Source organism: Sorghum bicolor, chromosome 10 (genome assembly GCF_000003195.3).
Source record: "Sorghum bicolor cultivar BTx623 chromosome 10, Sorghum_bicolor_NCBIv3, whole genome shotgun sequence".
NCBI classification, from domain to species: Eukaryota; Viridiplantae; Streptophyta; class Magnoliopsida; order Poales; family Poaceae; genus Sorghum; species Sorghum bicolor.
Genome location: NC_012879.2, coordinates 60,318,545 through 60,340,262, shown reverse-complemented (window position 1 = coordinate 60,340,262; position 21,718 = coordinate 60,318,545). Strand labels below are relative to the sequence as shown.

Genomic DNA, 21,718 nt, shown 5'->3' with positions numbered 1-21,718 from the left:
TATGCATCTAGACATAGTGTATCTCTAAGTGTATAGCAAAAGTAATGGATCTAGAAAAGCTAAGACATCTTATATAATTTGGAAAGGATTGAGTAATATGATGGTGCTTCTTAGTGGGCCTTCACACTGTCTTGCAGGATGATGAAGCGATGCAAGTCCTTCGTGCCTCAACTTTGCTAGGGACTAAAACAAGAAAAAAAAAGTTGGATGGCCTGTTTAGAGCAAGTTAATTAAGAAGGCCGGCCCATTGATTACTACAGTTCTTGTATAACCACACCAATGGAAATAGAAAACAAACTTTAGGTTAATCATGTCAGATATATAGCTGAAAGAATAGACACCATAATTGCTTTTTCGGTGAAATTGTTTTTTTTAGGAACCGGTGAAATTGCTTTTGACCAGGATTAGAGGACTTCTATTGTTTTTCATAGGACGCATATGGTCAATTTTTCCCATGAAATTTGTGTGCCAATGTATTGCACTTCTCTTATCTTTCAGGTGCTTATTTTTTTTTGTTGGTGTTCAGACAACATGTAAGTTTATCTTTGTTGGAATAAAGGAAAAAGAACATGCTTTGTTATATGTCATTTTAATCATATAAGTTGGTTGCTAGAAACTTCAGGGCTTGAAATATAGCACTATCATATATTCATATATAATCTAAATGTATATTTTCCCATAAATTTGAAAAATGCACAAAATGCCTCACTGACCATACTGCGACTGTTGCTCTGTCTCTGTCTCTGTTTCTGTCAGTGTCTCACTGACCATACTGCCTATAGTAGCAACAGAAGGGTCTAGTATTCATCAAACGCCAGGACAACGAGAGCCAGGCACGCGGCCGCCCAACCCGGGCGACCTCCGGTCGTCGTCGACGCCACACTGCCGTCCGGCGAGGGGTTCACAGGCGTCGGCGACCCGCCACTTCCTTCTCCTCCTGCGCCGGCGGCGGGGTGGCGGAGACGTTGACGGCGAGCCTCATGCCTCCTAGGCAGTGGCCGGGGAAATCGCAGATGAACCAGTATCCCCTCGCCTCGTCGAGCACCACGCGGTCGTAGCCGCTGGTGTACTTGACGCGCACGCCGTTGCCGCCGCCGGCGGTGGTGTCGCAGGACCGGTAGACCTCCTCGGTCACCTCGTACAAGTCGTGCTGGGTGCTCACGTACTGGAAAACTGCACGCATATATATATAATATATATGCAGCAGAGATCGATCAGATCGAGTTGGGGAAAACATGGATCAGTATGCGCAAACATGCTTGAAATGAGCAGGCGGCCGCCAGGCGGTGAGGGTGATCAGCTGACGACCTAGGACATCCCCGACGGCGAAGGAGTACTCCCTTGCCCAGGCAGCGTAGTTGATGCCGGACCCGGATTCCCAGCCGTAGCCGACGTCGCCGACCACGTACTCGGCGGCGCCGGCGCGGCGTGCCGGCCACAGAAGCAGCAGCAGGGAGACGACGGCCAGCACCGCCTGCATCGCCATATCACTGCTCTGCTGCGTGGTGACTGACTGGCGCAAGATGCTCAACTCAGCTAGTGTGTTATGATGACTGATGACTACTTAACAATGCTTCCGCGCGCTCCAGGACGAGGCAGAGCGGCAGAGCCAACGCTGACGGCGACGGAGGACGGACACTTCGAAGCGCCGGGCGAGCTGCGTGCACATTTGGACGAGGAAGAAGAAGACAAGGTCAGCGAGCTGCTGAGGTCCCTAGCTAGGTGGGTTGGATGACAATCGGCGGCGGCCTGGACGCCAGGTGCACCCCGCAGCAGGCCGGCCGGATTCTGGGCCTGACAAGGCAGGCCAGCCCAGCGCAGCCCAACTGCATGCTACTCCCTCGTGAAGTCTGATTTTTCTCTTCAAACATCAAAACTAGACATTCTACTCCCTCAACTCTCAAAATTGTTTAAATCACCTTCTATCTAGGATAGAAGTGGTTCTATTTTTGTTGCTTGCATCTCATATTTTTATGAAAAGTTTTTAGAACACATTTACACATCAATTAAAATGTTTTGGACAAATTTCATATTTTTCTGGATATTTTCCTAGCACTAAGCCTCTACAAATATTTTTACGAGCTTTATTTTTTTTGCCTTTTTTGTGTCTCAACATATCTCTAGAACTTTTCCCGATTTTTTTAGAATCCTAGAGATATTTTTATGGTTTATAAAAATCTTATCAAATACTTATTTGGTTATTTAATTATAAGAATGATGAAACAGTCTTGAAAACAACTTCTGACGCGGTAGGGTTAACTTAAATGGTTTTGAGAGCTGAGAGGTTAAAATATTTAATTTTAGAGTGCAAGAATAAAGAAAAATATACCATAACGATTCAGAGTGTAAAATGTACTACCTTTTCAAAAGAATGCACTTTGTCCTAGTGACCTCACAACACGAAACTCCTTGTGGAATGTGGTCACAGATATTTAACGCTTTGACCCAAATTTAGTAAAACTTTCGAAACTTTGGCCGTCGACGAATTTCAGCAATTTAATCTATGAATATATAATAGGAGTCATGTTACAAGTTATTTCATAATCTTATATATCCATATATCGATGTTACAATTATGTTTTATTAAAAATAATATTATTCCCTTCATTCTTTTTTTTATAAGGCGCACACGCAATCAAGATTTAAACTACAAAATCTTTAACCGATAATTTGTCTAACAATCCCAACTATCATAATATATCAAATTAAAGATCTTATTACAAACTTATGATATGCACATGGTTGGCACTTTGACAGCTCCATGGCCTTTGCTGCCAGATTCTAATAAGGTAAAGATCTTGTTAGTTGATCATGTATATATCTAGCCCTCGATCGGTGGGTGTAATCAATTTTTTCTTTTTGGTGTTCTAGCAATTGTTGGTGACATCGCCCCTTCTGATGTCCAAGGAAGAGAAGAGTCACAAGGAGAAAGGGGCATTGGACCTTTGCAAAGACGCGCTGTTCAAGTTAGGCTAAATCAGTGGCTTGAAGATTCAATATTCTTTTATAAATTAGAGTAGATTATTACTGTTTTGAGGTAAAGTTGGTTGTGCCAATTTACTTGTGATATTTCTAACTGTTGGTGATTTGCTATTTGAAGAATCTGGCCATGTGTGCCCTGTGTAATATGACCTCTCAATTCAACTTTCATGCAATATAAATGGTTCAAGTTAAATTTGAGATTATTCTGTGGATTATTTTTCTGCTGATAAGTGCTTTGTTTTGACGGTAAATGAGCTGATAGAAATGGGAGGATATTTTCTGTCGGTTTATTTACATTTTTCTGTCAGTTACATTGTATTCTAGACCTGGTGGCGCAGAAATTTTCTATCAGTGGCGCATAATTTTCCTGATGATGTTTCACCGACTGAGAAAATGGTGCACCGACAAAGAAATTGGTCAACCAATAGAAAAGTTTTTTTCCTGTCGCTTTACCTCTCTATTTTTCCCTATTGGCAATTTTCCAATAATCCTGTCGGTATTGCCTATTTTGCTGTCGGTTTTTCACCGACAGGGAAATTTTGGTTTGTAGTTGTGAACGTCCTCCCATATCTAGTATGAATATATTCCATAGCTCAGGTAGGATTAACAACGAGCGTTCGAGTGGACCACATTGGCGGTCCTGATAATATAAAGCGACCGCCAGTGAATTGAGAATGCTCATTTCTATTGGTGGTTTCTTAATTATATACTCCCTCCATTCCAAATTATAAGTCATTCCAAGAATCTTGAAGAATCAAAGTATTTTCAAGTTGGACCAAAATTATAGAGAGAAATATTAAGATTTGTAACATAAAGTGAGTATACTATGAAAATATAATTAAGGAAGAGTCTAATGATACTTAGCTGATATCATATAAATTTGGTCAAACTTAGGATAGTTTGACTCTCCAAGATTCTTAGAATGACTTATAATTTGGGATGGTGGGAGTATGTATGACCGGCATAAAGAAAACAAAGCCATCATGACATATTGACACATGGAGGCATAGTGAGACAACAACGAAAGCTATATACTGTACTGAACTAACCAACCTCTAGTACATAAACCTTTTGATTATTGCAATAAAAAACAAGATCCAACATCCCGAGAGCTTTAGGTGTTTTTTTTTCATTAAGAAGAGAAAATAGGCATATAAATTTAAGCCAAGAGTCTGATTAGAATCTAAATGGCTCTGGGTACACGACCATACGTACTCTTCCCACGCAACTAACTGGTTGAGCTAGCTATGCTCATTTTCTAACATTTGATTATACATATATAGCTAGCTGCCTAGCTAGTGCACATAAAGTCATAAACACACTAGCAGAATAATGACAACAGCCAAATATTAATTTTTGTTGGGTGTACGTAAAATATGTAGGTTTTGCTTGCCTTGAGGGCATATGCAATATGCTATCATGGATTGTGCATGGATGGAGACATGGTCGATAGTTAATTGCGGACGCGGGCAAGCGCGGCACAAATAAAGTGATGGGCAACATGCATGCATTGCCGAATGTATCTAGTTGGTAGTATAGTGGGACACTTATAATGTAGCAATCATATCATGGTGATCTATATAGATATATATTAAATACATTGCTACTATATAAACATTTTGTTGAGATAGCATACATAATTTATTGAAGAGAGACGGTAGAAAAAGAAAAAAACGTACGTTTCTCTAAAGGAAATGGTGTCTTCTCATGCATGTGAATCACAAGACAGAAGAGACGACTACTGCTTGGATGGTCTGCTTCTTGGCCATAGCAGCCATGTTCCTGTTCCCGTCTTCGAAACGGAAACGAGAGCAAAAACTTAAGATGTCATTTTATAACGTAGGAACAGAAACATTTACGTGGGAACACGAACATATGAGTCATGTTCCCGTTCCCAGGCTGGTAAGTTCTTGGCTTGTGCGCCCATGCATGCATCCAGCGTCGGAGCTCGTGCGAGGGTGCACAATGCCGCCGACCCGCCGTATGCTTGCCGTTCGCCCCCCTCCCCGGCCGTCCAGCCGCCTTGGCCCCCAGACGACTGGCGCTCGCTGCTCACAGCGCCCCTGCTCTCTCCAGCTCGATCGGCCTCTTGGTGCATTGGCCATGCAGGAGTGAAAACTGAAAAGAAAGTAAATTGGAGAGAGGAACGATTGAGTAAATTTTTATGCGAACCCCAAGTAGGAAATCATGAATTGTTGTGAAGTACTCCCTTCATCCCAAATTGTAAGTCATTCCAATAATCTTGGAGAGTCAAACTTTTCTAAGTTTGACCAAATTTATATTATAAAATAATAATTATTATGGTACTAACTAAGTATACATTAAATTCTTAGTATACATTATGGTACTAACTAAGTTTGACCAAACTTTTCATAGTATATTCACTTTATGTTACAAATTTTAGTATTTTTTTCTATAATTTTGGTCAAACGTGAAAAAGCTTTGACTCTTCAAGATTTTTGGAATGACTTACAATTTGGGATGGAGGAAGTAGTAGTTTTGTTGGGGTGCATTGTCCTATACTATAGAAACTAACTGGTATGGTTTCTTCGAGTCTCGATCAAAGACATTATTTTATTTATGTTAAAACCAATGCTATAATAAGGGTCACGGGGCCGTAGTCCAAATTGAAGAAGGAACTAGAGTACATACGCACGTATAGTGAAGAAGAAGCAAGTTAGTATTAATTAGTAGCGTTGAGTTAATTAGTACTATATATCTATATTAATTACCACACAAGCAGTAATAATAATAATAATAACAACGAGTTTAGGGGAAGGCCACGGTTGCGTGAACGTGCAGGGGTTAGCTAGCTAGCTAGGTCCAGTCACCACCACCCCGAACATAACGATCCATGGCATGCATGGAGCTGACCTGGACTGGACTATGACGGCGGTGGTGACTGGACCTGCTGGCTGCTGCTGCTTCCTTAATTCTTTAATATATATATCGATCGATATGAATTATGATGTCGATCGCCGACACGGCGCGCGGACGTACGGGAGGCAGGATCTGCGCTGCTGCTTCCTTCTTTAATGAGTAAAGTCCATCAGCGGTCCCTAAACTTATTTGGATGTGTCATTCCGGTCTTTAAACTCGCAAAATGACCGTTTAGGTACCTAAACTTGTTCGGTTGTGTCATCTTGGTCCCTAAACTTAAAAATCTCCCATATAGGTCCTTAAACTTGTTCATTTGTGTCATCCCGGTCCCTAAACTTGTTTTTAAGTCTTATCTGGGTCAAAACAGGACGAATCTAAAAACTATATTGAAAAATAATTCATAACTTTTTCATATGAACTCAAATGAAGATAAACTTTATATCAAAATTGTAGGCAGCAACATGATCTACAACTTTGCAGTTGAAAAGTTTTTAAATTAAAATCGTTTAGGTTCGCAAAATATTTTGTATAAGTTTATAGATTTTAAAATTTAAAATTTAAAATTAAATTTTATAACACTAAACGACTTCAAATAAAAAACTTTTCAACTACAAAGTTGTAGATTGTGCTGAGGACTATAACTTTGGTATAAAATTTGTCTTCATTTGAGTTCATATAAAAAAGTTATGAATTATTTTTTGATATAGAGTTGTTAGATCGCTTTGTTTTGACCCAGATGAGATTCAAAACCAAGCTTAGGGACCGAGATGACACAACTGAACAACTTTGAGGACCTAAACGGATGATTTCTAAGTTTAGTGATCGGGATGACACAATTGAACAAGTTTAGGGACCGAGATGACACAGATGAACAAGTTTGAGGACCTAAACAATCGATTTGTGAGTTTAGGGACCGGGATGACACGACAACACAAGTTTAGGGACCGGTAGTGGACTTTACTCTTCTTTAATTATGTTATGCATGCCTCCCCCATATTCCGGTCCGGCCGGATACTCCGGTGATGGGTGGCGTGGACGCCGGTGACGGTGAGAGATCTATACCTGGCCGGCAGCGCGCAGCAGGCGGCCGCCAATGCACGAATAACGCGGCGCGGCTATATATTAGCTGGAGTAATACTGACGACGACGACATGACACGGCATCATATCATATATCACCCCAGCCGCGTACGTACGTACGCATGCAGCATGTCTACTAGTAGTAGTCCGATCCGTATATCTCATTAGCGATCGACGGAATGCCCGCCGGAACCAAATTAAACCTGCTGCTGGCCGGTGCTGGAAAATGGGATCGATCTGATGCTGCATCATCGTCTCGTCTCACATATACGTATCGTGTGCTGTCTGTCCCCATGCGTTATTGTTAGGTCCACTCAACCAGCAGCCTGCAGGTCCTAAATTATATCAAACATATTAATAGTCATCTATTCTCTCTCCCCTCCCTCCTAAATTAAATCAACTTATAAAGTTATGTCAAGTCAAACTATATTTTAAATTAAATCAACTTTTATGAGTTTTGTTTTAAGTCAGAGTTTTAAGTTTGATCAAGTTTATTATAAAAAAAACCTCAGTATTTATGGAACTAGATTCAGAGCTATGGAGGACAGGCCAAGACAACCTAGGCCATGGCCACCCCTAGGATTTTTATTTTTCTTAATAAGCAACGACTAATCCATGGCTAATTTGGTTCCTGTTTCACTAATAAAATTTGTCAAACCGAAAATAGTTTGGCTTTCGATGATTCTAAGAATTAATTTGTTTTAGAATAAAAGGAGTACACTATATACTAGCCAAGCGCCCTCTCTCCACATGTACGAGTACGTATATATGTCAGCTTCACCAGAAGAGTTACCGTTACGAGTTATCAAAGTACTTTCTACCATTAATGAATCTAGCAAATGTGCCCAACCTTGTGTTGTCAATCAATCTATATACAAAGTCCCACATATTGATTGATGGATACATGGCCAGGGCATATGCACCAAAGGGCAAAAACAACAACATTTGTCATGTTTTCTCCTTATCCATGGTGCTTCGCCGAGAGTTGTTCAGTCGTTGGCAAAAACAACAACTTGTTGTGGTTGTTACAAAAACTGATAGACACGAGGATCACCAATATTTTTGTTTTCCCACTCGAGGCCACAAGTTAGAACATTCAAACTCTCGCATATTGCGTCTACTCAACAAACATCCCTAGTTTGTACGAATGTGTGTACATACATTGGTTTTGTTTCTCGAATGAGAGGTAAGGAAAGGGAAATTCCTTAAACATTGCTCACTCATCTTATCCATGCATCTGCGTGTCGTGTGTGTCTTTTTTCTCCTACCTGTCCATCCGCGTGTCACTCGTGTCATTTTGGCCTATCCGTTTTTAGATAATGGAACAAAGTTCCAGATTTTGGCCTATCTATGCGCGGACGAAATCACCGTTGCGACTACATGTCAAATGCTCGAGAGATATGGACACAACAATAATGTTACCCAAGCAACATGATGATATCTCTGCATTGTGCCCTAATAGCTAGTCACATGTGCTAGAATGTTGTGTGCTTCCGTGTCCCTTCTGCCGTGTTGCTCTATCCTTTTCCCTTGAGTCTGTACCAGAAAGAAGCCAGCTCTCTCTCTTGGTGGCTTGTGGGTTTTGTTTCTTGCCTTGCAAGAGCTTCTCTTCGTTCCTCTCTCCACATTCCTGGATCCCATCCTATATAAGGGGAGGGCCACAATTTCATTTGAAAAAAAAAATCAAGTTCCATATACAAAGCTGGTGCTTTGACAATCAAAGTTACTGCGAGTTATGTTAGATTGAGAGACCAAACTGATCATACAAGTCAGTGATAGCACAAATTTTGTTTTGTTTGAGACACAGTACGTTCGTCACAATGAGACAGTCACCATCATCTTTGTCGTCATCATCCAAATCCATTTTTGGGATTGGAACTCGTAAGTTAATTTCTATTTAAGCATACATGCATGCCTTGCATTCATCTTACTCTAGCTTTCCAATTTATTGTTCTTTTAGCAAATATTGATTGTTCATAGCAATGCTGCTATTCCATATTAACCAAATTAATAAAACTACTGCAAATTCAGCTAAATATCTATCTTTTGAAGGAACGTTCTGCATGTGTGTTATTGCTGATAAGTTCGATCTTATGATAATGTTTTCATCACACACAATTGCAAGATAGTTAATTAAACACGCAGTGTATTCAATTGAGTTACGGAAATGGACTCTATATTTTTGTACATGTTTGGACTAGTTGAGTGTGAGAATTTGATGCATGCGCATAGTCCAGACATGGTCAAGCTAGATAAGATAGTCTTTCATATGCAAGCTAGGCTACAAAACTAATAAACTGCTGCGGTTGAAAAGCATGTTTTTCTTGTCCTTTCTTTGAAATGTGAAGCATGTTTATTTCCTTGATGATTGCCGTCTGCAAATCAATGTTGCTATCGATCGATATAATGCTGCACGTACACTTGTCTTTCTAGCTAGCTAAGCTAAGCTTGTCATTCCTACTAGCATGTAAAGCAACGACAATCTTTACTCAGAAAACCCATTTCTTGACGCTTTCTCTTGCCGTCCACATATACGTACCACGCACACACGTTGCTTTGCTTTGCTTTGTTCTGTTGCTTGTTGCCCTCTCTCTCATGTAATCATCATGCATGTCTCGTCTCCAACTCCGACGCGCTGATCTGATCAATCGTCGTTGCAGCTGATGACACCACCATGCTGGAGAGGAGCAGCTCCACCCCTTCCAGCAGGACTCCGGCGAGCTCGTGGCTGCCGCCGCCACGCAGCCCGCTCGGCGTCGACGAGGAGTACGACAGCGCCTTCAAGTCCAAGTCTTTCCTCGACCTGTGGTCGCACGCGCACCGCCACCTCATGCACACCTTCTCCTCCGCCTCCTTCAAGCTCGCATCGTCGTCGTCGTCCAAGTCCGGTGGCGTCAAGGACGGCGAGCCCGACGACGCGGCGGCAGCAGCCGCCACCTTGGAGCAGTCGTGCTCGTACACCGTTCTTGACGACTTCGTGCTGGAGCCCAGCCCGGAGGTGCTCGGGCGGGGCCGGCGGAGGCGGAGGCGCCGCGTCGAGAGGCTGCTCATCGAGTACTTCGACGTGACGCAGGAGGCCTGCGAGGCGTGCTCCTCGCTCCTCGCCGCCATCGGCGCGGCGCGGCGCCACCAGCTGACGCTCCGCCGCCTGCTCCACCGGCTGGAGGAGGAGGACAGCGACGACCCCGCCGCCGCGAGGGACGCCGTCGCGGCACACGTCCTCCTCGATAACCCGCTGTCGCCGGGGCGGCTCGCGGGGTTCCACGAGGTGCACGGGCGGTGCGGCCCGCTGGCGGCGCGCCTGGCGTCGGCGCAGCGCCGGCTGCGGCGTCTGGCCCGGGCGATGTGCGTGGCGCGGGGCACGGCCGCGGCGGCGCTCGTGGCGGCGTGCGCGGCCGCCGTCGTGGCCGCGGTGGTGTTCGCGGCGCACGCGGTGGTGGGCGTCGGGGCGGCGGCCGCGGCCGCGGGAGCAGGACCGGCCACCGCCGTGCGGTGGGCGGCCGAGCGGGTGAGTCCGAGGCACTACGCGCGGGCGGGCGCCGCGGTGGACGCGGCGGCGCGCGGCGCCTACATCGTGGGGCGGGACCTGGACACGGTGAGCCGCATGGTGCGGCGCGCGCACGACGAGCTGGAGCACGGCCGCGACGTGGCGCGCATCGCGGTGCGGGGACGCGGCGAGCGGCCGCTGATGCAGGAGGTGGCGAGGGAGGAGGCGGAGTGCGAGGAGGACCTCAGGGCGCTGCTGGAGGAGCTGGAGGAGCACGTCTGCCTCTGCCTCATCACCATCAACCGGAGCAGGAGGATGGTGGCGCACGAGATGACGCAAGGCTTGCCGCCGTCGCTGGAGGAGGCGACGCCGCCGCCGCCGCCGCCGTCCCAAGATTAGCTTCGCATCAATCATCTCTTATAGCTAGCTAGTTCATCATTGTCCATATGATCGATTCTACAGTAGAAACGAGACGAATAATTGAGAGCGAATTCTTTTTCATGTACAGTACGTAGTTTACGATTTTTTTTTTTGTGTGTGTGGGCTGAGGTACTGATGTACAAAGCAACTCCTTTGAACTTGTTGAGATAGATATAGACACACACACATAGAGAGAGAGAGAGACAACATACTACTTGTCAATAATTGACAAATCATATGCTTAACAATGGTACACTAGCCAAAAGTAACAAGTATATTTTTCGTTATAAAAAGAAACTGATTAAGCATTTCTGGTTCACTCTACGATTTTAGTCATGAGATGTGTTTGTGATGCGTTGGGGAGAGAAATATCGGATATGATCTATTTTAATTACTGGACAATCCAAGTAGTAATTCATATCCACAAGATAAATATTGCCAGTCACTGAGTCACATATTCTTGCACACATCCACCTATTTGTTAGATCAAGATTATCCATATTCAGATACATTCATAAAACTAGTTTATGTCCTTAAAAAGTCACTTTTGGAAATTGTATGCATATTGCACAGTACTTTTATCTCTTGTTTGGGGCCATAAGGGTTGTGCCAATATAGAAATTAAGATGATTTAATTTCAATGGCCATTAATTAAGGTGTTAACTAAAAAATTAGAAAGAGAGAAAAATAAATGATTTCTTAGAGCCTGTTTGGTTACGGGCGGTAAAGTTTACCGCCTCACATCGAATGTTTAGACACATACATGAACTACTAAATGTAGACTATTTATGAAACTAAAAACATGACTATCGAGTAATTTTTGAGATGAATCTTTTGAGCCTAATTAGTCTATGATTGGACACTAATTACCAAATAAAATAAAAATACTATAGCACCTGTTAAACTTTAACAACCCCAACCAAATACCCCCTTATACGATAAACTATGTTTACATGGAAACCAATATATGATAAGTAAACGGTAGGAGATACCAGACAAGTGATTGGATAAAAAATATTTTAAAGAAAAATAAATTATTAGAAATATTATTTCTACGTATAGTATCTACATAACTTATTAAGTATATAAACTATCTTATATATATATATATATTCCTATGTTGAGATTGCTTTGGACACCACCGTGATAAACTGATGCATTAACTCCAGGCCCCTATTGTTGTTGCGCTAGTGGAGCTCCTAGTGCTCTCCTTCTAATTTGAGACATAAATTTATAAAGTAGGGTAGACTGAGACCTTTATTTTTTAAATATATTTTATGAATTTCATCATTGATTGATGTTTTTAATATAAGACTATTTTAAACTAATAAATTTTTTTATTGCAAGAGATTATAGTCAATGTTTTCCTAAACGCTAAACGCTAAACAGTCGGTCACCTGTCGTTTAGCCATTATTCGGGCTAAACAGTCCATTAAACGGGCTAAACGGTCAATTAAATGGACTAAACAGATAATTAAACGGAAACGGTGTACCATTGTGTAGTGTTTACACGGCGTTTAAACGGTCTGAACGGCCGTTTAGGCGAACAGTGATTATAGTAGAGCTAAGTCGATGTAACACTTTTGTTCAATCCCACTCCTCCCCTCCCCTAATTTTTTTTGTGGCTTTTGTCCCTGTCTATGTTAGTATTTGTAACGCCTCACATTTATTCTGTTGTAATACTTTAATTAAGGTCATTACTCGAGGAGGCATCGCTTTGTCAGGTATTAATTTTTAAGTGGTATTTTCACTTTGATAGTTAAAATACGAGGCACTACAGTATTACCATTGGTTCTATAATATTATAGATTTCTATTTTTTCTTCTGACGGCATGGCAAAACATAAGATTAGAAAATCTGTTACCTTGCAGTTACATGGTTTTTGAAGTCTCAAATTTCCAGCTCCTTGATCTCCAAACACTAGTAAGTTGTACCGCCAGATCTAATTGCACACGGGGATGTTATGCTGTCGTGCTGTACAGTTTGCCAAAAAAGAAAATGCAGCACCGAGATTGGAAAACTGTGCCAGCACAAAAGGGAAAATGAAATAAAATTTAAATTTGAAGATGCAAAAAAAAAAAGCAGTTTGGAGATGGAAAAAAAATACAGCACTAAGTTCAAAAAAAAAGTAAAAAAATTAAAAAATAGCAGTTTGGAGATGCAAAATAAAAAATAAAAAAATACAGCGCTCTACCATCTGAGCTACATCCCCTTTATATTTTTTTTTCCTAAAAACACAAATATATGAGAACAAAATGTTTGTATTTTAGTGCAAAAAGTAACTGTGAAGTCTATCTGTTAATATACTTCCTGCAACTATCGAAATTGAACACAATACCACCGCAAAACTTTAAAATAGGTACTTGACAGTTGACACCCTGTGATGAATTACAAGCAACTCCTTTGAACTTGTAGAGAGATATGGTTTTTCTTTTTCTTAGTTTAATTTATTTATGTTGAATATGTGAACAAGTGTATTGCAGCTAGATATGATCTTGGTAGTTAGGGATCGAGTTAGATAGATCCTTGTATTTGTGGGGCTACATGCGAAAATGGACCATATTGGAATATTGATACTAATATGTCTCTCATGATCCTAATTCTCTTTCCTTTATCGAACTAGGAGTAGAGGAGTACACATATGTGTGCAAATATGGATTTTGGATGTTGGATAGGGAAGGCATATGAAACAAAAGTGTATATAGATTGATTTTAAAGCTGCTGAGGGTGTTTCTACCTGTAGCTTTTAGAGCTTTTGTCTACTTGGGGAATTGTTTGTTGTTTAAGTTTTCTGGAGAAGCAAAAGCTGTCAAAAGCTCAAAAAAGGCTTATATTTGCATACATAGAGCATATACTCCATTCGTCTCAAAATAAGTGACATTTTTTTACTTGTAGACTTCTTGTTTGACCGTTCGTCTTATTCAAATTTTTTATATAAATATTATTTATTTTCTTATGACGTCATGCTTAACAATTGTACAACAACCCTAAAAGGTAACATGTATAATTTGTTATAAAAGAAAACTAATTAAGTTTCAGGGCATCTATGTATTTGTGTTGGATTCGAGAGAGGTATACTAGACAATTTATTTAAATACCATACTATCCACATAAAACTACAAGTAATACGTATCCATAAGGTAGATGTTGCCAATGACATATTCTCCCGCACATCCACCTATTGTTTGACCTGGATTATCCATATTCGGATGGATTCATAAAACTAGTTTATGCCCTTAAAAGTTGGATTCAGAAATCATCTACTTGGGGCTAGAAATATAAGACTAATTGTCTGATTACTTTCACATAAAACTACAAAAAAACAGACGCATTAAGCTAATTGTCTGATTACTTTCACATATTGAGGCCTTGTTTAGTTCACCCAAAAAAATAAAAACTTTTCAAGATTTCTTGTCACATCGAATCTTACGGCACATGCATGGAGAACTAAGCACAGTTTGCCTGTAAATCGCGAGACGGATCTTTTAAGTCTAGTTTTTTTTAGATAAATTAAGTCTAGTTACTCTATGATTGGACAAAGTTTGTCAAATAAAAACAAAAGTGTTATAGTGTCAAAATCCAAAAACTTTTTAGATCCAAACAAAGCCTGATTTGAGGATGTTGACATGTTAGTACTATCATTGGTCCTCTAGTAGTTTAGTTTTTTTTTTGTAACGGCTTGGCAAAGCATGATAAGATTAGAAATATGCCACTTCAGTGATATTTTTCTTATAGAAAAAATAGTCTCAACTGCACACAGCCACACAGGCGGGGATGTTGGCGTGCTGCGTGCTGCAATGTGTGGCCAAAAACACAAATGGAGCAAATTAAAAAAAATAAAAAAAAGTCTCAGCGTGCTGCAGTAGTGCAGTGTGTGCCAACAAATACAAATGGAGATGCGGGGTATCGATCCCCGTACCTCTCGCATGCTAAGCGAGCGCTCTACCATCTGAGCTACATCCCCTTTTTGTCTTTTTTATGATAAGTAATATTTATAAATCTTTTTAACGCTCAATCTTTTTCAAGGAATTTTAATCTGAATCCTAAAGCACGTGCTATATCACAATAAATTTCAAACTTGTGTCAACTTGAAGAAGAAAAAATAGAAGGGTAGTGAGAAGTATTGTCTTTGTGGGGAGCTGGAAATGACAGATCATATATTTTGTGGGCTGCATAATGACTAAAATGTACAATTTGGACTTGTTGGGATAGGATACTAGCTAGGGAGTTTAAAAGATATCTTTGAGGGGTAGTTATCAATTCAAAGTCACAACTATCATATCAATTTATTCACAGTTTTCTAGGGCTTATGGACAACTAGAATTAATGTTGTGGAAACTCTATCTGTTAATAATCTAGTTAGATACCAAACCATTTTTTTACGTTTACAAATTAAAACAGAAAACTGCCTTACAAAGTTACAAACCACTTTGACCGTTTTGAGTTAGTGTTTCGTCTAATTTCAACTGTTGCGGGTTGTTTGTTATCTACTAGTAGTTTTATAGTTGAGGATTGAAAACCATTTTTTTTATTTACGAATTACGATGGAGCAATAGACAACTAGTCCTTGACATTGGGTGGTCTGAACTCTGAACAACTAGGGTAGGTTCATTTCCTGCCTTCTCTTCCTTGTAATTGTAAAACCAATGTTTTCAGATATGGTTCCATGCCACAAACACTTATATCCTTAATTATAGATTACCAAAAGTTCATTAACACTGACACGCATCATCATCATCAATACACACAAGGAAGACCAAAAAAAAATGGCCGACAACGCTGACATTACAACTTTACAAGCAGAGATAGTGTCTGGGTTGGGCTCAGCACGCGTAGGCGGGCAGCTAAACTGACAGTGACAGAGACCCACCAGCAAAGCACGCCACGGCCGACGACTTCGATCAATTCGGCCCAGCCCATGCCCATGTGGTCTACTTGAACTGCAGCCTGCTCGCGTACGTCTGCCCGAACGTCCACGACGGCGGCACGACGTCGGCGAACACGACGGTCTGCCCATCGTCGGCGGTGACCCGGAACGAGAGCCCCTGCCCGTTGAGGTACGCCAGGGACTGCCAGTTGGCGCCCCAGTTCCTGGACATGGGCATCCATCCAGCGGAGCTGGTGCCCCTGACGTCCATGGCGCGCACGGCGCCGGCGCCGGCCACGTTGGTGACGAGCACGAGCTCGAAGTAGTCCCTGCCGCTGACCGTGAACCGGACCCCGCCGCGGCGCCTGCAGGGCACGCGGCGGAACAGCACCGGCACGATCCCGCCCTGGTAGACGCCGATCCGCTCCCACGCCGGCTGCGCCATGTCGAAGTGCTGCCGCGGCGGGTTGCACCACCCGCCGCCGTTGGAGGCGAGCGCGTAGTTGGGCGGGCAGAAGTTGGTCGCCGTGACGGTCACCGACGCGCCCCGGCCACCGCGGCGGCACCACCGCGGGTCCGTGGACGCGTCGCAGACCAGCCTGTAGCACTGCCCGCACGACGCGCCATCGTTGAACAGCGCCGTGCTTAGCGCCGCCGTCCGCGTCCCGTACCCCTGCGCGTACAGGTTCCCGTAACCGCACGCGCCGCCTGCGTGCATTATTCGGCGGTGCGTGTGCGTCAGTCGTCAAAGAGATGGAGCCTGCCTTTTACATTACATTTATAAAAACGTACCCATGGTGCCGGACGCGTCGCTGCCGCCGTAGAACGTGGCGCTGCCCTTGCTCCAGGCGGACGGCGCGAACGCCGCGGCCGGCAAGGCGGCGGCCAGCGCCCAGCCGACCAGCAGCGCGGCTGCGGCGGTCTGTATGTGGCTGTAACCGTAAGCGTAACCGCGCGCCATCGCCATCGCCGGCGATCAGGGAAGCTAGCGGCGGTGAGCTGTGCAAGCGCAGCTGAGCACACGCGGCTCTGCGAAACGCCGCAGGCCGTGTATGTATGTATATATATGGTGGCACTGGCACGAGGCCGGCCGGCGATCGCGCGAGCGTGTGCATGTGCCCTGCAAAGCCCTGCTGCAATGCAACTGTGCGAGGCGCCGCCGCACCGTGAGTTGCGCGGCCGCAAGCATGGCGAGACGTGCGGAGGAAGCTACGGCATGTGGCTCTGCGATTCTGCACCTCCTGCAGCAAGGCCGGGGAGATTCTGCTTCTGCTCGCCGGAGAGCAGGGGGCCGACGTGGTGCTTTCTCGGATCTTGTTCCTCTTCCTGCCTGCCGCAAGGTGTTCGTTTATGCAGTCAGCATGGAACTGGATCGGCTGATCAAGATCAGTCGGCTGGCGGGATCGCATCCTCATTAGTCATTACCCTAAAGATTTCATTTTTAATTTGCTGACATGACATGAAACGTCTGTCCTATGATCCCAGATCGAATTTACATTGTGTATTCAGTGTTGCAGGCTGGTTGTCTTCAGTTCTTCAGTCACTTCAGTAACATTTTCTTACTGACAGGAGATTGGTTCGTCCATGCTCGGTGAAAGGTTCGAAAACAATCACATACCAGAAACCGATCCATCTTCTTCCTAACAGGAGATTGGTGCAGGCTTGCTTGCTTCATGGAGTAGTAAGACTTTTGAGGCTTGAGTGAAGTTCAGGCTTTGCGATCGATTGACTTGCATGCACAAGCACAAGCAGTGCCACTTTTGACTTGAGATCACGGAAACTCACAATATATATGTTGAGACAGCAAGGATTTGCAGAGCGCCTGCCCGTCGTCTAAGCAATGTATAGCTTGGACGATCGACGCACAATGATGATTATTGCACGGCGACGCATGCAACTGGATTAATATAATCTACTAGCAGTACACAGTAATGAAACAAAACTGATTGAGTGAGGTGCGACTTTCGGCATGTTGAGATAGTTTTTGGCTTGTGTTCAGGGCTAGCTGTGTGTTTTTATATCTGTAGGCATGAGAAGTAAGCGCGCAGAGGCACATGGATGTGCAAGTACAATACGTAGTGTAGCAGCCGCCGTGAAGCTATCCTGTTTCACATTTGGGCTCCTGGAGGTTTTACACAGTTTCTGTGAACCAAATGTCAGATCATCAACAGCCGCAGCATCATCTTCGATTCCAGCAGATCGAGAGGAGGGCTCGCCGGCCGCCGTCGATGAGTGCGACGACGGCTTCTGCCATATCGCCGGCGACGGCAAATGAAGAGCGCGTCGGTGGGGGCTGCTGCCGCTGCTCGGACCCTCAAGAGGAAGACGCCGTCGTCGTCGTCGTCGTCGTCGGAGCCGAGCACGTCGTCAGAGGGAGGCAGCCATATCCTCAAGCTCAAGAAGGCGGCGTTTGCAGCCGATGCGCTGTGGAGGGAGATGAAGGGACGTCCCCGGAGGGATGGAGCGGTGGCTCAAGGCCACGGAGGCGGTCGCCAAGGCGGAGGAGACCCAGCCGCTCAACAAGCGAAGAAAGAAGGTGGTCAAGACATTGTTGCCGCCCAAGTTCATCGAGATGGTGAGGGCTCGCTCGTGGCTCACCCTGCATGCACGGTCAGCGACATGCATGTCTGCCGAGATGCTTTCCAGCAGGCCCGCGTCGTTCCGTCGACAGTATGCTATGAGGAAGTACATCGATGGCAAGTGGGGCGACTACCTGCAGCAGGGTGCCCTCGTCGACCAGTATGACCTCTTGGGCTACGCGGAGGACGAGGACGAGCTCACCGACGATGACGTGGTCAAGATGGGGTCATTAGCTATTCGCTAGCTAGAATAGGTCAATAGGGCAGGAAACACCTACCTAGAACTAGCTACGGCTCGATATGTTTCTACCGTGTTCCATGTATATAACTAATAAATACTTTTCTGTAAATATTTTCAATGCATGATTTTGTTAGTATCTGTCGAATGACCTTAATTAGGGGTGGTTTTGAATACTTAAATAAACTTCATTGCCCTGTCCAACGTACCATCAGAATGTAGTGTCCAATTTAATTTGTTACTGCAAAATTATGCTGGAAAACACATCTTTAAGGTTATCACTAGGTAGTGTGTCTGCGTTGCTACGGGATAGTTGATAATTTGTAGTAAAAACACATGTAGCATGATAAGATAACAATATTAAAAAAATAAATATCAATATTAAAGTGATATTTAATTTAAAAAATAAAGTTTATTAAAACAACAGTTATGAAGAGCTCAACGTCGCAGGCTCACAAACTCTACTTTATAGATCTTTTCTTGATGTGATGTCACATCCGGTTTTAAAGAATAAAACCAGTCAAGCCATATGGGATATGTGTGCCCACGAAGTCCACACATATAACAACATAAGAAATAATATCAGAAATAATGTTATATAGTGAAAATATACTTGTAATTAACACTTACATCAAAGTATTGCGGAATGGTAACTAATCTTTAGGCTCAATCTTTACGGGGATGGTTGACTGGTGGTAACATATGCCTAGCACTTCTTGTATCCTGAGAACGTCCTTCGTGACTCCATCGCTCTTCCGATCAACTCTTACTAGTAAACTGGACTACTGGAGTGGTAGGAAATAGCAAGGGTGAACACATGTCGTACTCAACAAGTATAACTAGGGGTTCATGAGGCTCAATAAATTGATACTGGTTTGACTGCATTTAACTTTTATATATAGATAGCAGGTTCATATTTAGGTAGTAAATGTCAAGGTAGCATATTAAATCTCATAACCATATGATCAATATATACAAGAATAAAGAATAACACGTATAAACAATATAATAAATAATTATTTATCATCATTAATCATGTTCATCAGTGTCCATCTATTCCGTCAGTTTTTCGGGCCGCCTGTATCCGTGGGCATGGCTAGTATACCAGATTTAACACTATGTAAATGTTGTACATCTTTACCTATGAGTCATGATTTATCTTTTCGCCCGAGGTATCAGCCTCTTAACCCACTTCTAAGGAAGGTCGGCAGGGATCACTATAAAGCCTTTCAAAAGTTCGTCTAGCATGTTAGGGTCGCAAGGTTTTCCGGGCGCGCATATATAGAGCCCCCTTTCAAATGGCACAATTGTGCGCAACCTATACACATAAGGACGGAGGCCGCACTATACCCAAAATGGCAAGCGCCTCTAGCGCCCTTTCAGGTAACCTTTAACAAGCTAGAAAAGGTCTTCGTACTGAACTAAAGCCAGAGCCATATAGCCCTCATGGTTGTACGAGTTGTCCCATCTTTTGCCAAGGAATAAGTCCTTATGGAGAGTCAAGATCAATCTAGCAAAAGTTAGAGTTCTTTTCACCCTTTATGTTCAAGTTGCTAGAAAGCTTAGGTTATTGTTTGTTGTATATCTAAATATTCATGTTGTAAGATCATAGATTATAATCAAGCACTAGCATAACGTGACATGTGGTCACAAACTCATCTAAACTTAAAAGAACAAAAGTTAGAGTTCTTTTCACCCTTTGACGTCATAGAAAAATTGGATATTTTATTGTTTTTGAAGTTAATTAATTTTGTAATTAAAAATAATTTCAGAAAATAGATAATTGATATTTAAGGTCAAAAAAATACTCTGAAGGCTCTAAAAATTTAGAGAAAATTATTAGAGACATTTTAGAATATAAGGAGCCCAAATAAAGTACTTAGAGCTCATGAAAAGATATCTAGGAGCATCTAAAAATTAGATTATACTCACAGAAAAGCGAGAAAAGGATGCTTGAAAAAGACAGAAAATTTCCTGAGAAATTTTAATAGATCGGTTGGTGGAAGATGATCTCAAAGGAATAATTTGGAGCACAATTTGGGGATCTTATAAAACTTCAAATAAAAAGATTAAGATCGAGAAGGTTGAAACTTGATTAAAAAACGACACAGATATACCGGGAGACAGACCAACGACCTACTCAATGCGTTTTGAAAGTTTTACTCACTGATCACACAAAGTCATGCAACAAGCAAGCATCGCATCACATCCACAAAAGTCCATCAAGTTAATTTAGAACAATTTGAAAATTTACATTTTTTTCTATAACTAATTTGCACTAACTCATCTAAACTTGGCAAATCTTATACAAATATTAAATTCTTTTTATTTTGTTTAGTGTTTTCTATGCATAACGTGACATGTGGTCACAAACTCTAATTTATGGACTTTTTCGTAATGCGACTAAGATAATATTTTATATCAGCATAAGAAATCTCTGATATTCATTTTTTTCATGCACTATAAATCCACGAATAGGTTCTGTTGCATCTGCATACCATCAGTACACAAGTTTGAGTATGTATATATATATATGTGAAAAATCTTCTACAAAACCTTAAAATAAAGTATGTTATGATATGTGACATATATTGTAGAATAAGGTATCCACTTGAGTGGCTGTGGTAAAATTCACCATCAACAATATATAAAAATAGTTAAATCATAGATATTATTATTTGCAACCGACGATACAACCATGGACACCACCCATGACAATCTTTGTGGTACAATTTTTTAAGACAAGAAAATATATAATTATTTGTCATCCATTCTTAGATAATAAGAACAAGCAATACTAAACAACGTTCGTCTAGCTGACTCTAAATCTAAAGTTATTTTACAGCAAATCAATATGCCATAGAAACTATTTAACTCTTTTGTTTTTACTTACATAGCGTCCTACAAAGCTAATGCAATTAGTTTGCGTTGTGTTATCCACTTTGAAAAGAACAAACTCCATTTGCTCCCCAACACCCCATAGACTTAACTCATCCACACTCTCGATCTAGGATGCAATTCAATAGGTGCTAGATGTCATGATTGGTTTCGCTTGGTGCATAACTCTGAATACAAAGACTAAAAATGTAACAATCTAATCAAACACATTTTAGTTTCAGAGTGTTAGGCACAAATCTAGATCATAACATTCTTCAACATAGATCATTTGGAATATGAACAAGGTGC

The 21,718-nt window shown here is 42.5% G+C and overlaps 3 protein-coding genes and 1 non-coding gene across 4 annotated transcripts; 1 reads left to right on the top strand and 3 right to left on the bottom strand.

Moving 5' to 3' along the window:
* LOC8069205 (basic blue protein) lies at positions 902–1,486 on the bottom strand. Its single transcript, XM_002437561.1, has 2 exons — positions 1,309–1,486; positions 902–1,173 (listed from the first exon to the last, which is right to left on the bottom strand). Exons 1-2 carry the CDS (start codon positions 1,484–1,486, stop codon positions 902–904), a joined length of 450 nt encoding a protein of 149 aa, XP_002437606.1.
* Positions 8,637–11,057, top strand: LOC8065004 (putative UPF0496 protein 2). The gene is made up of 2 exons (XM_002438993.2): positions 8,637–8,822; positions 9,602–11,057. Exons 1-2 carry the CDS (start codon positions 8,762–8,764, stop codon positions 10,825–10,827), a joined length of 1,287 nt encoding a protein of 428 aa, XP_002439038.2. The 5' UTR covers positions 8,637–8,761; the 3' UTR covers positions 10,828–11,057.
* TRNAA-AGC lies at positions 14,740–14,812 on the bottom strand. Its single transcript has one exon. It is a non-coding gene; the product is annotated as a tRNA-Ala (tRNA).
* On the bottom strand, positions 15,523–16,727 carry LOC8069204 (expansin-A29). The gene is made up of 2 exons (XM_002437560.2): positions 16,508–16,727; positions 15,523–16,423 (listed from the first exon to the last, which is right to left on the bottom strand). The coding sequence occupies exons 1-2, from the start codon at positions 16,680–16,682 to the stop codon at positions 15,780–15,782; spliced, it is 819 nt and encodes a 272-aa protein (XP_002437605.1). The 5' UTR covers positions 16,683–16,727; the 3' UTR covers positions 15,523–15,779.